Source organism: Scyliorhinus canicula, chromosome 9 (assembly GCF_902713615.1).
Source record: "Scyliorhinus canicula chromosome 9, sScyCan1.1, whole genome shotgun sequence".
NCBI classification, from domain to species: Eukaryota; Metazoa; Chordata; class Chondrichthyes; order Carcharhiniformes; family Scyliorhinidae; genus Scyliorhinus; species Scyliorhinus canicula.
Genome location: NC_052154.1, coordinates 153409123 through 153427012, shown reverse-complemented (window position 1 = coordinate 153427012; position 17890 = coordinate 153409123). Strand labels below are relative to the sequence as shown.

Sequence of the window (17890 nt, the reverse complement as noted above, 5' to 3'; positions counted from 1 at the left end):
GCATTGCTGACGAGGCCGTCACTGACACCCCTTGAGAAGGTGGTGATGAGCTGCCTCCTTGAACAGCTGAAGTCCATTTTGTGCAGGTTCACCCACAGTGCTGCTGGGGAGGAAGCTCCAGGATTTTGATCCATCCTGAAGGCACTGGTTATAGTAAAGGTTATGGGTCTGACGACATACTGCAGTACTGAAAACTTGTCATCCCAAACTAGTCACACTGTTCCAGTATAACCACAATACTGGCATATCATAGAATCCCTACAGTGCCATTCAACCCATCGAGTCTGCACCCATCCTCTGAAAGAGCACCATAACTGGGCTCAATCCACCGCTCTACCCTATTCCTGTAACCCCAGCTAGGGAAAATTTAGCATAGCCAATGCAGCTAATCTACACATCTTTGGACTGTGGGAGGAAACCAAAGCACCCAGAGGAAACCCACGCACACACAGGAAGAATGAGAGTGTCACCTGAGATTGGAATCGAACCTCGGTCCCTGGCGCTGTGAGGCAGCGTGAGGTAGCTGTGCCACCCGACCAAGTGATGTGGAAAACTGTCCAGATATGTTCAGTCCACATAAAGCAGGACAATGGCCAGTTGCTGCTTTCTGTCAATCATCAATAAAATAATAGAAGGTATCTCGATAATGCTTTCAAGCAGCACTTACTCAGTAATAACCTGCTGACCAATGTTCAGTTTGCGTTCCCCCAGGGCCACTTGGCTCCTGATATAAGCCTTGGGCCAAACATGGTCAAAAGAACTTAATTCAAGAAGTGAGTTGAGAGTGACTGTCCTTGCCATCAAGGCAGCATTTGACTGAGGGTGACATGAAGGAGCCCTAGCATTAAGGAGAATCATGGGTCAAACTCTCCACTGGTTGGAATCATACCTAGCACAAAAGAAGATGGTTACAATTGTTTTAAGCTAATCATCTCATTGCCAAGACATCGCATCAGGGGTTCCTGAGGATCATGGCCTAGGCCCAGCCACCTTCAACTGCTTCATCAATGTCCTTCCCTTCATCATAAGGTCAGATGACTGCACAATGTTCAGTATCATTCACAATTCCTCAGATAATGAAGCAGTTGATGTCCAAATGTATGAAGACCTGGACACTATCGAAGCTTGGGCTGACATGTGGCAAGTAACGTTCGCACCACAGAAGTGCCGGGCAATGACCATTTCCAACAAGCAAGGATTTAACCATCTTGCTTCGATATTCAGTGGCATTGCTGAACTCCCACCAACCACCATCGACAACCTGAAGGTTACCATTGACCAGATGCTTAACTAGAGAATAATAACTGCAGCTATACGAACAGATCAGAGGCAGGGAATTCTATGATGTGTAACTCACCTCCTGACTCCCCAAACTCTGCCCGTCTTCTACAAAGTACAAGTCAGGAGTGTGATGGAATACTCTCCACTTGCCTGGATGAGTGCAGCTCCAACAACACGCAGAAGTTCAGCACCATCCATGACAAAGAAGCCCATTTGATTGGCATCCCATCCACCACCTTCAACGTCTACTCCCTCCACCACCAATGCACAGTATGTACCATCTACAAGATACACTGCAGTAACTCGCCAAGCATCCTTTGACAGCACTTTGGAACCTTTACCACCTGTAAAAACAAGGGCAGCAGATACAAAGGAACACCACCACCTTCAAATTCACCTCCAAGTTATACCACCATCCTAACTTGATATATTGCCGTTCCTCGACTGTTGCTCGGTCAAAATCCTAGAATCTAACATCATTGTGGGTGTACCTTCACCAAACGGACTGCGGTTCAAGAAGGTGTCTCCATCTTCGCCAACTCAATTACAGATGGGCAATAGATACTGGCATTGACAGTGACGCTCACACTAGAAAGAAAAGTTCTCTCTGAGCCACTCTGTCTTTCCATTATTTTTCCATTATTTTTCCTCCTTTAAGATGATCCTTGAATCTATCTCATTGACAAAACTTTTGGTCACTTGTCCCTATATTTCCTTTTGTGTTTAGGTGTCAAATCTTGTTTGAAATGTTCCCATGAAGCACCCTGGGACATTCCTACTGCATTAGAGGTGCTATATAAATATAAGTTAGTGTTGTCCAAGTAAAAACTACAAGAGCCCAGGGAAGGGTGTATGGAGCGAAGGGCAGGGGAAAAAGGAATACTGTTTACATTAATTTTCACAAATGAAATGTTGAGTGACACGCAGTCAGGCTGTTGACAAACACAGAGCTGAACAGTGCCTTTCTCGTTATCTTCCTTTAAGGTTCTAGGGATCTGAAAACCTTCACCCACGATAGTGACAGTGAATCCGAGTCAACGAGTGATGAATCATCCGTGGAGACGTCCCCATTATCGCAACGGGCAAGGGTAATGCTATCTAGTTCCAATATTTACATGCCGTGCTTACTGTTAGACTGTGAAATCCAGGACGGTAAAGGTTTAAGCTATCTGAAGTAAACTTTACCTAAATGGGAAGAGAAAAAAATCATCCAACAGGTTACTCCACATCACATTTTACCTTGTGTCTGGGTAAAGACATTTCTCTTGAAAGTCCAATTGGATTTACGAGTGAATATCATATTTATATTGGCCGTTAGTTTAAATTTTATCTCTTCCTGGGTTGGGAGTATTGTCGGCAAGGTCAGCATTAATTACTAACCTCAAATTGGCTTTGAGACGGCGGTGGTGTGCCGCCATCTTGAACCACTGCAGTCCAGGTGGTGTACATACACCCACAATGCTGTTAGGCAGGCTCTTCCAGGATTGTTGGCCCAGCGACAGGGAAGCAACGATGATATTTTTCATGTGTGACTTGGAGGAAAACTTGCAAGGTATGGTTTTTTCTTGCATCTCACCCACGTGTCTCTATATCTTCCCAGTTAAGCCCGTCACAATTCTAATTTCTAGAATAAAGAACCCCAGCCTATTCAATCTTTCCTGAAAGATATCTCAGCTCTGGTAAGATCCCTGTAACTCTGTCAGTTTATACTTTTATGTAAGACAAAGACCAGGGGGTGAATCTCCAAAATGGAGACGAAGTGTTCGCATCATCGTGAACGGCGTCACGTTTCACGACGGCGTGAAACGGGCACGGGGACGACCGGTTTTGTCCCCCACAGGGGGCCAGCACGGCGCTGGAACAGTTCACGCCGCTCCAGCCCTCCCTTCCCACCGCCAAATGAGCGCCGCGCCAACCAGCGCATGCGCGGGGGACTTCTTCAGCGGCCGGCCCCGACGCAACATTGCATGGGGATTCAAGGGGCAGCTGCGCAACAAAGTAGGCCAAGAGTGGGGGGGGGGGAGAGGCCGGCCCACCGATCAGTGGGCCCCGATCCCGGGCCAGACCCCATCGGAGGCCCCTCCCCCCCCCGGTGAAGGAGCGCTTTCCCCTGCCCCACAGGCCGCCCCCGACCCTTCGTACAGAGTTCCCGCCAGCAGCAACCGGGAGTGATCAGTGCCGGCGGGACTCTGTCGTATCTGAGCGGCCGCTCGGCCCATTCGGGCCGGAGAATCGGCGGCCCCACGTCAAATGCACCGGCGTAAATAGCGGCAATTATCCGCACCTCGGAGATTCGCGCGCCGGCGTCAGGGTGTCGTGGCGCGGTTGCGGCGATTCTCCGGCCCAGCGCGGGACTCGGAGAATCGCCCCCCAGAACTGCACCCAATTGTGGTCGAATCAAGGTTGATACAAATTGAACATATCTTATCTGAGTTTCAATTGTTTCCTACCAGAAATGTCTCCAACCTTAGAATTTATTTGGTTACCTATCTTTTTTAATTCTGGGTTTACTAATATGAGGCACCAATTGTAAAGCATCTGGATTGAGAAATTGATATCATTCTGATGGATTTCTGTCTCCACCTGCCAATGTAAGCTGCCTATTTTCTGCTTCTCTGAGTGAAACACACCTCTCATGTGGACCTAAAGAAAAAACACATGGCACTATTACGATGAAGAGCAGGGGAGTTTTTCCCAGTGCCCTCTTCAAAATGTATCCCCCAACGAACATCAATAATATAAAACAGCTTAACTGGTCAGTATCACAATGCTCTCATGGAAGCTTACCATACACAATTGGTTACAGTGTTTCCTATACTATATCACTGACTACACTTTGTTGCACGTTTTACTATGGGCGTAAAACGCGTTTATTGGAGTGTATTAACACGCCTCCGAGTTCGACGTGTGCTTAACACTACTAGGCTCTGTTCTATGTAATTATTTAGCTCTGGAGTCGCCAGTTGCCGTATAGGCAACGTCACAAGTATTCCAAGGTCAAGTTCAAAGTAATAAAGACGATACACCGATTAGTAAAGTTCAAACGATCAATATTTATTATACAGTTATAATAAATACTCATGCACACACTAAGAGACTAAGCTATAACTAAACTTAAGCAAACAGAATACTTATCTAACAGGAACAGGCAAGGTCAAAGAACGAGGCCTTCGTCCTGGTTTTGTCTGCAGCCTTCAGCAAGCGTTCTGGTACTTGGGAGTCTAGTGGGCTTGGATCGCGTAGCGAGCGTTGAACTTACGGTTTCGGCGGCTGGTGCTCAACGGCTGGAGTCAGGATGCAAGGTGTCAGTCAGAGCCGGAGCACGGGTTTAACAGACCGGACAACACGAGGTCCCTATCTTTTATAGGGGTTCCATTGTCCTTCCCTCTTCTCGGGCGGGCTCTACCTATTGGATCAATTTCTTATCGATACTGGATTAATTCCCCAATGCGAGGGGGTCTCCGTGATGGAGGGGGCGTTTCTTATGTCCTTTTGTTTGGAGGTTTCTGGTGCCTCGATGTCTGGGTCTTGATTAGAATGTGTCCATTCAGAACCAAATGTATCTATTGTGTGGGTGTTCAAGTCTGATGGCCTCATTAGCATGCAAAGCGTTTTGCCATTTGCACCTAGCTAAGGTCTTTTCACCTGAGCCCAAACTGGTTTCTGCTGCTGCAGAATGCAAACTGCTCTTTGCAGACTGCTGTTCTGGCTAAACTGTCTGTTTCCCAGCAGTCTTCCATTTTAGTTTGGCTCAGTGTCCATTTTGCGTGGCCAGCATGGCTACATTCCCTCCTTGTGATCCTCACAATCATACTATTGTGAAGGATCACCTATGTACTTTGCCTTCCTTGTGTTCTGACCTCTTGCCAGTTCCTGTTCTACTCTGTTCTAAACTATGGGAAGAAGAGAAAAAAAATTTTAACTAACATTTCTACTTGGCCCTATGTCAAAGGGACATGCATTACTACAACTGGGAACCTCTACCTATCACTATTAACCTTAACCTTAACTTAAACATTTAATCACTCTAAAACCTTAACCATTCACACCACAACATCACACTTCCCAACTCGGCAGTCGAGTATGGAACAATATAATACATGGCTGAATTTTATTTACAGAGTGTTGTAATCAGTGAGGGGTTGAGGGGTTTGGTGGAATCCGAAGATGGGGGATTGCACTCTATAGATGGGTGAGGTGCTGGAACGAGAGGCTCTCCTCTTCCATTTCCTCAACCTGAGGGTCTGCACTAGGATGATGAGGATCGCGATCACCAACAGTGATTCGATTATGTAGGACATGGAGTACCACGTCATGAATTTAGTACACCAGGTCTGAACCTCGCTGATCAGAGCTGAGCACTGGGGGTTTGTTGTACTAACATTTACGGTGGGGGTTGTGGGGGAAACGTGTCTTGTTTCCACACATATACATATGACATTAAACAGTAATAAGTGGGCTTCCATCATTTTGCTGTTCTTCTTCTTTCTCTTCCTTCTTCCTCCGGTATTGACAATCCTGGCTTCGACCTCTGTCTCGTCCTTTGAAACCTTTGGGATCAAGCACAGTATCTGTCAATACACAGTTTAAGACCTTTACTTGTTAGTGCATCTGTCTTTCAAAACCCAATTGACCCTTTAAAATGACTGGCTAAGTCACACCCTGTGACTCCCCTCATTTTTTTTTTCAAAAAGCGAATTTAAAGACCAGCATACACCTAACAATCCTTCCTTCTGCGAGCCGTCTCGCAGGCTTTGCTGATTTACCATCCGAATGTTTCCGGATGTAAATAGCATGTGGGATGGCGGCCGAAGGGCTACCTAACCTAAAATGAAAACAAACTTGGAAATAAACATCCGAATGAGTTGCGTATGGGCCGCTACGGGTATGAGTTGGATGGGATCCCCGGGTAGGGCGTGCTGTGCCATACCCGAGCTTGGCTGACCAAGGGTTGGTTCTCAGACAGGGCGGGTCCTCAGTGCCGTTTGTCCACTGCCTGAGTAACCTGGAAAGAAACGGGTACGAATATGTTGACCATGACTTGCAGCCTCTATTTCGCCGAATAGAGGGGCACCTAAAAAAAAATGGAGCCAAGATGCTCCGTTCTGAAAACAGGGAACAAGTCGTGAACCGTGTCGGTTCACCAGAGGATACAACTGAAGTTCTCAGAAATATCTGCAGATAAACTATTTGGCGTGTGGCCTTACAACTTTGGAAAAGATCTCCAATCAAACCGAAGTTCTCAAAGGTATCTGCGGACAAGCTAACGTGTATGTGAGGTGGTCACAATCTTTTCAGCTGAAAAGAAGATGTCCATCCTCCAGCTGAACAATGTACAATCCTGAGACAAACACACATAAAACGAAGACAAACATACGTGCAGGTTCCATCAGAAAGGACATCGTTTCCCTCAAACGATTCCTATCTTACATCATCTGGACACCTCACTTTGATTCTGCCTCTGTGAACAGGGTCACAAAGGGGTTGCCGTGTCGGGAGTCAGACACCGTGTCGTCCTGCTCTCCCGGATCCCACACCCTTGTGTGGATCAGGCATGCTATTTTGGAGTTGTGTGACCGGGGGTCACTCTCGTCATTGCGGACAAGTCTGTAGGAATTGTCCCTGTGCCATTGTGTAGCGTCGAGTGTGTTGTCGGGGTAGTCGGGGTCGGGTGGTGGTTCTGGATATTTGAGGTAGGTGACTTCCATGGGGTCACTGGAGTCGGGGTCGTAGTTGGTGCAGTGTGGGCTGTATGGCTGTGTGCTGTCGCTGTCTTCAGAGTCAGTGTCTGTCCTACTGTCTCTGCTGTGGCAGCTTGTGGGCGTGTCGGGGCGTGGTCTGTTGTGGTCTGGGGGCGGAGTCGTGGGCGAGTCCGTGGATGAACTGGTCTGTGAGGGGGATGGTGGAAAAGTGTCTCTGGTGGGCGGGGTGAAGTGTTCTGCTGCGTCTAGCAGGACATGGTGAGCATGGTTGGCCTGTGTTCCATAAGCCATTAACTGGTTTATATGGAACCACGCGGTCTTTCCATTAGGATACTTTATCCTGTAAACGGAGGGGCTAATTTTGTCCGAAATTGAGTAGGGACCGGAATATTTTGGAGCCAAAAAACTGCTGGGGTTATAAACAGATAACATTACCTGTTGCCCAACCTGGAATTCTGTGGTGTGTACGGTCTTATTGAAACAGGCAGTACGTTGCTGTCGGCGTTTCCCTAGCTGGACTGCGGCTGCGAGCTGTGCAGACCTCACAGTCTCAACTAGATCTTTAACTGCCTTTTCATGTGTGAGGGCCGTCACTTCGGGGCTTGTCATGTCCAGTCCTAAAAGGAATTCTGTACCTTTCATAGGGCGTCCGGTCATGAGTGTGTGTGGTGTGTATCCTGTCGATGTGGAGACAGTGTTCCTTATGAACATAAGTGCAAATGGGAGCACTGAATCCCATGTGGAATTGTTCTCTTGAACCATTTTCCTGAGGGTAGTTTTTAGGGTCCGATTCATGCGCTCCACAATCCCGCTGGACTGTGGATGATACGCAATGTGGAAGTTCTGTTTGATTCCGAATATTGTCAGGACGTTCCTCATGACCCGTCCTGTAAAGTGAGATCCCTGGTCCGAATCGATACTGCGGGGTAAACCCCATCTCGTGAAGATGTGGTGGGTCAGGATCTTTGCAGCTGTCTTTGCTGTATTTGTTCGTGAGGGAAATGCCTCTACCCACTTGGTAAAGGTATCTATCACCACCAGAACGTATTTATAGCCATTCCGACAAGGGGGCAATGGACCTATAAAGTCGATCTGGAGGTTTGTCCAAGGGCCGTTAACTGGGCGAGTATGCCGAAGTTGTGCTTTCTTAGAATACCTCTCCGGGTTATTCTGAGCACAAATCAGGCAATTCTCAATGTAGTGCGTTACATCATTCCTGAGATCAGGCCACCAACAGAGTTGCCTGAGGTGCCTCGTTGTTGCATCAATTCCCTGATGCCCGTGTCCGTCGTGGAACAAGGCAATCATCTGATTCCTGTCCTGCTGTGGGACCACATAAAGTTGGTCCTTAATGATCACACCCTCATGTGTGGTCAGTGCGTGTTTAAAGTGCTCGTAAGCAGGCACAAAGTTTCCCTTGAAAACCTCCCTGAGGTCTCCGTCCTGTTTCTGTGCGGCCACGAGATCTTTAATATCAGTCTGTGAGACTTGGACTGCGCTCACAGGGGCGCTAGCTGGTGCGCTAGCTGGGGGGGTCCATAAGTGTCCTCTCCTGGAACCTGCCTTAGCCAACGCGTCGGCTTTTACATTCCCAGGGGGTGATGACCTATGGTGGCTTCGAACTTTTATAATGCCAAAGGTCCTGTCCTTCGCTTTCTCTAGGATATGCTGGAGTAAGGGGGCTGATGGAAGGGGTTTTCCGTCTGCGGAGACAAAACCTCGTGTCCTCCACAGGGGCAGAAAATCTGTCAGGCTATTGCAGACATATAAGCTGTCTGAATATATGTCTGCTGGGCTGGGGAAAGAATCGGGGTGGTCCACTATGTACGCTATGGCTGCTAGCTCTGCTGCCTGCGCGCCTAAGTGACCTGGTAACTTAAGAGCTATCTCTTCGAGAGCGCGCCCCTGCGCGTCCTCTACATAGATGCCGCATCCTGTGATACGCTCACCATTTAAAACTGTGGAGGAACCGTCTACATAAATCCTCAAGGGTCCACACGTGTCTGTGGGCTGGGGGCTTTGTTTTGGGTTCCCTATCTTCCTGGGGGGTGTTTTTGCTAAAAAGGGTCCTGTGTTATGCAGGGGAGCTACAATTTCACAGTCATGGGGCTGTCCGGGGTATTGGAGGTTGTCTGCTAAGTATGTGTGGGTGCGTGTCCGTTTCACTGTAATGTCCCGTCCTTGTAAAAGTAGGGTCCACCTAGCTGCCCTAATCTGGCTAACTGAACCGTCCTTCAGTCGACCGTCTAGTAGTAGCTGTGTGGGTGTGTGTTCGGTTAGAATGGTGATGGGGTTTAGTCCGGTGATGTATGAGAAATACTGCACTGCCCAGAAGACAGCAAGGAGGTGCCTCTCACAGGCTGAAAATCCTTGTTCTACCGGGTCTAACAGTCGGGAGGCATAAGCCACTGGTCTTAGCTGCTCGTGCCGTTCCTGAAGCAACACGGCCGAGAGGGTCAGATCGGTGCTCGCTACCTCTATTGCGTACGGTGAAAGTTGGTCGGGGACTAGCAGCGCGGGTGCTGCACTAAGGGCTCGTTTCAACTCTTCCACAGCGCCTGTATGCTGCGGAAGCCATTCCCAGGGGGCTCCTTTCTTAAGGAGGTCTGAAAGTGGGGCGGCTTTTGTCGCGAATCCGTCTATGTGGTTCCGACAATAGCCAACCAGTCCTAAAAACGACCGGAGGGCTGATACATTCTGGGGAAGGGGCAATTTGACGATCGAATCAATTCTTTTGAATTCGATCTCGCGTTTGCCGTGCGTGATGACTGATCCCAAATACATCACTTTACTTTCCAATATTTGGGCCTTTTTCGGGTTAACTTTACAGCCAATTTCAGTTAAGAGTTCCAGGAGTTCGGCCAGAAGCGAAATGTGCTCTGCCTTTGTGTCTGTCTGCAGTAGTAGGTCGTCTACATACTGTACCAGACATTCGGGTCGGGAAAATTTTTCTAATCCACTTGCCAGCTGTCGGTGGAAAATGGAGGGTGAATTGTGGAATCCTTGTGGGAGGCATGTCCACGTGTACTGCTGAGTTTTAAAAGTGAATGCGAATTTGTATTGGCACGCTTTTGCCAATGGTATTGACCAGAATCCATTACTGATGTCCAATACCGTGAAGTACTTGGCGTTGAGACCCTGCTTGAGCATGGTCTCGGGACTAGTAGCTACCGTTCGGGCTACTGCGGGGGTTACTTTGTTGAGTTCCCGATAATCGATGGTCAGACGCCATGATCCATCGGGCTTCCTCACTGGCCAAATAGGGGCATTGTTGGTGGAGGCTACCGTTCTCAGTACACCTTGGTCCAACATGCTGCCTATAACCTTTTCTATTTCCACCTCTGCCTCGAGGGGAAATCTATATTGCTTTTGCGGTCGGGGGTCCTGTCCGGTAACATGAACTTGTCCAGTCATTCTGCCACAGTCATGACGGTGACTTGCAAATGCTGTCCTGTGTTTGTTTAGTAGGGCCTTAATTTGTCTGTCGGTGTGGAGCGTAGTCAGGTCGAATGAGTACTCTCCCACTGCGCTAATCCGATTAGCGTAGTCTCCTACTGTGAGGGTGGCTGGGGCTCTGTCTGATCTCGCCATTCGCCAGACACACTGGTTCACTGGGTCGAACGACAAGCTGTGAGCGTTCATAAAATCTATCCCCAGGATGTGCTCTGCTGTCCGGGGAAGATTTACTAAAACTACGGGGTGCCTTGTGCTAATGTTCCCTAGCTGAATCGCTACGGGTGCTGTGATATGTCCCTGCTGCGAGTGTCCGGTGAACCCGCTAAGTGTGATGGTGGAGGTGGTCGGCCACGTGTCTGAGTGTGCCGTGGTTGTGGAGTTAATGGTGGTGCGGGATCCTCCTGTGTCCCACAGTAACTCTATGGGCTTCCCTTTGACTTTTGCCGTGACTACGGGCCTCCCTGATGAGTCCCATAGTGTGTCACAGACCCAAGTGGGGGAGCCCGAACACCGTCAGTTTGTCTCGTCCACATTGGTGGGTCCTGACTGTACTGTTACATTGTGGATGGGTTTTGCCTTGTTGCGGTTCAGAGTGCCTGTCTGCTGGCCTCTCTGAGATCGCTGGGGTGCATTACACTCTTTTGCCCAATGCCCTAACTGTCCACAGTTATAGCATTCCTGTCCTTTCTGTTGTGGGCTGCTCTTGCCTTCATTTACCCATGCGGGCTTCTGGTGCTCTCTGACTGCTTGGATATCTGCAGCAGCCTGAGCCTCTTCTGGGGATCTAACTTTTCCTTTTGCCTGAAGCGATTGCTCCCAAGCGCGGGACAATCTTTTCAGGACCCATTTTTCGTTATGGGCCTCTTCTGAGGGGTCGTAACTATTGCAAGCGCTCTGTCCTGCTTCTGTTGCGTGTGAGATAATTGTGCGCGTCCACTTAACCATGTTTTCGCGGGTTAAATGCGCTCTATCTAGCTGTCCGAAAACTGCGCTGAAATGAATCCACAGCCTTCCTGCGAATGCTGTGGGGTGTTCGGATCTCTTCTGCCTGCACTTATTCAATCCTTCTACGGGGTCACCTCTATTGTACCCGATGGCATCTAAAATAGCGGTGTGCATCTCCTCTAGGCTGCCTCCTGCCACGTTTTGTGGGTCGGGGAGGGCTGCCACTACACTCTGGTCTAAGCTCAGCACGGTGAGCTTAACCTGCTCTCTCTCATCCAGGCCGTACATGGTAGCCTGCTGTTTTACTTTAGCGAAAAACTGGTGGGGGTCTGCGGTGGGGAGGAACGGAGTGATCTTTTCACAAGCGTCCCTTAGCTGGGTTACTGTTAAAGGGGTGGTGTAAGTTATGTCTGGGGCGCCTTCTGATTCGGCTTTTCTCTGTGTGGTTACGGGATTCATGGGTGCGGTTATGATCTGAGCTGTGGGGGGTTGGGGTGCCTGTCGTTTCTGCTGAGCTGCTGGCGCACATGTTCCCTGAACATAACGCTGCGCTGTCTCGCTTAATTCCTGCCAATCTGGGGCGTTTTCTCCATCTAACTGTGCTCCAAAGGTGCTTTGGAAGCCATTCTGCACCAAAAGCAGAGATTGCAGTTCCGCAATCTGTTTCCTGCATTTCGCGTGGTCAACTGTGCTTTGTCTTTGTTCGGTCGTTGCAGCGTGGAGTGCTCTCAAAGCTGCTTTGAGATCGGAACATTGCCTCTGCAATGCCTCCACCTGCTTTTCCGATTCCTGTCTTATCAGAACGGCACGTTGCACGTCCTGATAGGCTTTCTCATACTGGGTCTGGGAACTGTTCAGATGAGCTAGACAAGACTGGTGAGCCCTCTTGGCATCATCCACCTCTCTACCCTTCTCTGCCAACTTCCCTTTTAATTCCAGGTTTTCTTTCTCGATGTCCCTGACATCGACCTTACTCATTCGGTTCCTTTCCTCTAAATCTGCCCGGAGCGTCCTGATGACCTCCTCTGCGCCTCGCAACTGTGCCAAGCAGGACACAATCGCCATCGGCTTGCGTGCTTTACCTAAACTCTTTTTGTGTATTTGAGAGAGGTTCTCCCACCAAGTATGACCTATACTCCCGGGACCTGTCTCCTCATTTGCACAAAACTCTTTCCAAAGGGGCCATCCCTTTCCCTGCAGATATTTGCGGAGTTCCAGCTCCCACGTGGGACACTGGCCTACCCTGCTACTGCTGCTGGTCGCTGCGACCACAAACTTTGCTGGATCCATCAGACGTTCCATTGCCTACATGGCCATTTCCTCTGACTCTCTTTTTAGAATTTGGAACAGGGGGTTGCTGGGGTGGTGTTTCGAGAAAAGGGTACGGCTTACGCTATTTTCCGATCACAAAACTACCGAAAGTTTGTCGCAACAAAAAGCTTTCAGTTTTACCTTACAGCCCTGTTAGTACGCATGCACTAAAACACACTTCCGAATTTCGCTTATTATTTTGAACACCTTGAATACTTGTGATCTCTTTCTTTCTCTGCAATTTGGAGTTCTAATTCAAATTTCAGGGTCCTGGACACTGTGGTGTTTCCACTTACAACAGGGTCCCGGCGGATGTCGCCACTAAATGTTGCACGTTTTACTATGGGCGTAAAACGCGTTTATTGGAGTGTATTAACACGCCTCCGAGTTCGACGTGTGCTTAACACTACTAGGCTCTGTTCTATGTAATTATTTAGCTCTGGAGTCGCCAGTTGCCGTATAGGCAACGTCACAAGTATTCCAAGGTCAAGTTCAAAGTAATAAAGACGATACACCGATTAGTAAAGTTCAAACGATCAATATTTATTATACAGTTATAATAAATACTCATGCACACACTAAGAGACTAAGCTATAACTAAACTTAAGCAAACAGAATACTTATCTAACAGGAACAGGCAAGGTCAAAGAACGAGGCCTTCGTCCTGGTTTTGTCTGCAGCCTTCAGCAAGCGTTCTGGTACTTGGGAGTCTAGTGGGCTTGGATCGCGTAGCGAGCGTTGAACTTACGGTTTCGGCGGCTGGTGCTCAACGGCTGGAGTCAGGATGCAAGGTGTCAGTCAGAGCCGGAGCACGGGTTTAACAGACCGGACAACACGAGGTCCCTATCTTTTATAGGGGTTCCATTGTCCTTCCCTCTTCTCGGGCGGGCTCTACCTATTGGATCAATTTCTTATCGATACTGGATTAATTCCCCAATGCGAGGGGGTCTCCGTGATGGAGGGGGCGTTTCTTATGTCCTTTTGTTTGGAGGTTTCTGGTGCCTCGATGTCTGGGTCTTGATTAGAATGTGTCCATTCAGAACCAAATGTATCTATTGTGTGGGTGTTCAAGTCTGATGGCCTCATTAGCATGCAAAGCGTTTTGCCATTTGCACCTAGCTAAGGTCTTTTCACCTGAGCCCAAACTGGTTTCTGCTGCTGCAGAATGCAAACTGCTCTTTGCAGACTGCTGTTCTGGCTAAACTGTCTGTTTCCCAGCAGTCTTCCATTTTAGTTTGGCTCAGTGTCCATTTTGCGTGGCCAGCATGGCTACAACTTCAAAAATATTTCATTGGCTGTTAAGTGCTTTGAAATATCCTAAAGTTCTGAAAGACACTATTGATACAAAAGTTTTATTGTTTGTCTTTCCTTCCAATTTAGATCTGCTGACAATTACCAACTCATTTTCATGTAAAATAAGTTACTTTTTTAAAAATTCTTTTCACCCTGTGAGCGTCACTGGCTTCGCCAGCCGTTACTGCCCATTCCTAATTGCCCTTGAGAAGGTGATGGTGAGCCATTTTCTTGAACCACTGTGGTCCCTTTGGTGTAGGTATACCCACAGTGCTGTTAGGAAGGCAGTCCCAAGGTTTTGACCCAGCGACAGTGAAGGAACGGTGATATATTTCCAAGTCAGGATGGTGTGTGGCTTGGAGGGGAACGTTCAGGTGGTGGTATTCCCATGCGTCCACCGCCCTTGTCCTTCTTGTTGGTACAGGTTGCAGTTTTTGGTGCGCTTTTATAGGTGGGCCCAAACTCACTGTGATATGAAGGATAGTCTTACATGTTTCTTATATGGCTTATAGTGTGTCTCCAGAAAGCCAAGACCCTTTTTGATAAACTTACAACTAGAAGAAATGCTGAATTTAATTGGACCTCATATTTCCTCAGATGAGAGATAACACTAACTATTGAATGGGCTGTTCCATAAACTAGGATTGAGTTAACTTTATTTGCAGAACTGAGTGCTAATGGGTGAAAAGATAAACCGTCTCATGCAGTATGAGTTATAGATGTTCAACCCTCATTAAACAATATTGGACCCAATGATCTGGCCATCATCACATTGCTATTGGTGGGATCTTGTTGTTTATAAATTGGCTGCCATGTTTTCCACTTTTGAATGGTGTTTGCAGAGTGCTTTGGAACATCCTGAGGTTGTGAACGGTATTGTATAAATGTGAGTTCATGCCTTTGTTCGTTGAAGTGAACGTTTGGTCGCTGATATTTTGACAAGTTTTATCTCCGCCTCTTTCAGGAAGGTCATAGCTTCAGAAGAAAGAGGAAGATGCAGAGTTTTGCTCAGCAGCAGGTGAAACAGGAGGAAGTAAAGCGACTCCACAGGGCACAGGTAGAGTCCAGAAATTATTCAGCATTACCTTCAGGCAAAGCCAATAACAGCAGAGAGTCGAAGAGGAATGCATCTCAAAGGATGGTTACAGTTTGAAGACCTAGGGGTGTGGTAAAGTAATATGACTGGGGCTCTGTGAGTTATGAAACTGCTAATGCACTTTGAGAATTATGTTAGTAGCAACGTCCACATCCCATCAACAATCAAAAAAAGCTTTATTACACTGGAAGTGATGATTCAACTGCAAAGTCTCTCATCATAAAATCCACTGATCACACTACAGGGTGTTTTGATCGTTAACTGTTAGTTGCCTACGAGTAACCAGCACATCTTGGCAGCGAACTGAATTTTGTAGAGAGTAGCAAGTTGAGGCATCTTCCTGCAGAATGTCAGTTGATTCAGGCTGAAGGGTTAGGGTTAGGGTTAGGGTTAGGGTTAGGTGTCTGGATCAGCTCCAGGTCTACTGCTGAGTTGGCAGGTCCTGGTGTGGGGTCGGGGGTGCTGACAGGGCATGTCGGGGTGTTTGAGATGTTACTGTTGGTCTCGATGACTCGAGGGAGGGAAAGTGGGTGAGAACGTTGATTCTCAATCACTATACAGGTGCTGAATCCTGAAGCAGAGTCATATTGGACTTGACATGTTAACTCTATTTCTGGCTCCACAGATGCTGCCAGACCTGCTGGGTTTTTCCACCACTTTGTGTTTTAATTTCAGACCCGTGTCTGCGTGGGTTTCCTCCGGTTACCTCCCACAGTCCAAAGATGTGCAGGTTAGGTGGATCAGCCATGCTAAATTACCCTTCGTGACAAAAAAGGTTAGGTTGGGTTTCGGGGATTGGGTGGAGGTATGGATTTAAGTAGGGTGCTCTTTCAAAGGACCGGTGCAGACTCGATGGGCCAAATGGCCTCCTTCTGCACTGTAAATTCTATGATAATTCTATGATCTTCAAGATTTCCTGATGGTCTGTACACCTTGATTAGGTTGTCTCCTCCTGATCCAAATGAGCATGTTTACCTGTCTTGTAATGCATGCTTACATCTTCTGGGGTAAGAGTGAAGGATGAGGCCCATTCTATTAATAAATCAGCTTCTAAACCCCCCCCCCCCCCCCCCACACCACCACCACCACCGCCACCACCACCACCATCACCTCTACTGTGTTTTCCATAGCCACAGAGATTGCCTCTAGTTACAATGCTTGGTGTTCAAGTTTGGTTGAACAGGCTCGGGGGCGTTTCTCTTGAGAAGACTGAGAGGTAGCCAGATAAATTCCTGTAAAGCTATGAAGGATTATGTTCGGTAAGATGTGGATGTTGGATGACTCCAGCACAAGGGAACATAAAAATCAGACAGTCACTAATCGATGCACTATCAATTACCACAAAGACGAGAGTAGTGGAATAATCGAGGCTTTATTGAGCAAAGATGTTGGGCGCAATTCTCCGCTCCCGGGAAAAATCGAGAGGGCCGTCGTGAACTCGGCCGAGTTTCACGAAGGCCTCGGAGGCCGCTCCTCGCCCCCTATTCTCCCCTCCCGGCGGGACTAGGAGCGGCGCTCCGTTATTCTCAGCCGCCAGGCAACGCGCCGAGAGTGACACGACGGCGGCGCCTATGTGATGTCAACCGCGCATGCGCAGGTTGGCCGGCTCCAACCCGCGCAGGCGCGGCTGACGTCACGACGGCTGACAGCTCGAACCTGCGCATGCGCGGTGGCCGTCTTTCCCCTCAGCCGCCCCGAAAGACGTGGCGGCTTGATCTTGCGGGGCGGCGGAGGGGAAATAGTGCGTCCAATTGAGACACCGGCCCGACGATCGGTGGGCACCGATCGCGGGCCTGTCCCCTCCCGAGCACAGTCGTGGTGCTCATTCCCCACCAGACCCCCTACAAGCCCCAAAACGGGAATCTCACGGCGATTTCACGACGGCAGCAATCAGGTGTGGTTGCCGCCGTCGTGAAACGTTCGCGAACGGCAGGCCGCTCGGCCCATCCGGGTCGGAGAATCGCCGGTCGCCGTGAAAAACGGAGACCGGCGATTCTTCCGAGCCGGGGGTGGGAGAATCGCGGGGGGCGCCAGGGCATCGTGAAATTAGTCGGCGGGCCCTCCCGCGATTCTCCCATGCGGCGTGGGGAGTGGAGAATCGCGTCCGTTGTGCCTCCTGCAGCTGCCACCAGGATGGCTGCAGCACCGGCGAGCACACACATTTATACGCTGCCTACTGGGCGGAGCCAGCAGGCAGGGATTTACCCATGTACCTCTATTATACTTGTCTTACCATAATACATATAATACGGCTAGTGGTGACTACCACACTCGTTAAGAAGGAATTGATCTACATTGAGAGTGGTGTCAACTCACTACCACATGGAGTGGTTGAGCTGCATACCACATTCTTTTAAGGGGAGGTTCGATGCATTAATGAGGGAGAAATGAGCAGAAGGATGTTGGGGCAGGCAGCGAGAGGGTGAGTAGGGGATGAGGCTCACATGAAGTCTAAACAGACCAGTTGAGACAAATGGTCTGTTCCCATGTTGTTGCCCAGTGTTGTCCAACAGAAACTGCTGACCAACACAGGTGTTGCTACAGTGACACTGTTTTAACCGCAGGCACAAATTTTAGTTGAAAAAACACTTCACACACAATCCAGGATAAACACTTCACCGAACAGACAGCAATCACATTCAGTGATTGAGAAAGTATAGAAGCCACAATGATGAAAAGAGCTCTCAAACATTCTACTCATTGGGCAGGATTTTCCAGTCCCACCTGCCGCTGAGATCATCCAGTCCCACCCAAGGTAAATGGGCCTTTGGCTGGGTGGAAAATCCCAGTCTTTACCCATTTTAAC

General features: G+C 48.7%; 1 protein-coding gene across 6 annotated transcripts in view; it reads left to right on the top strand.

Annotated features, from left to right (window-relative positions):
* The window catches only part of mical2a (microtubule associated monooxygenase, calponin and LIM domain containing 2a), a 353275-nt gene that overhangs the window by 291411 nt on the left and 43974 nt on the right, over positions 1-17890 (top strand). For all 6 annotated transcript variants that reach the window (XM_038807962.1, XM_038807967.1, XM_038807966.1 and 3 more), the window contains 2 exons: positions 2266-2369; positions 14953-15045. In XM_038807962.1, the coding sequence (XP_038663890.1) occupies positions 2266-2369; positions 14953-15045 (197 nt within the window). The remainder of the gene's footprint in view (positions 1-2265; positions 2370-14952; positions 15046-17890) is intronic.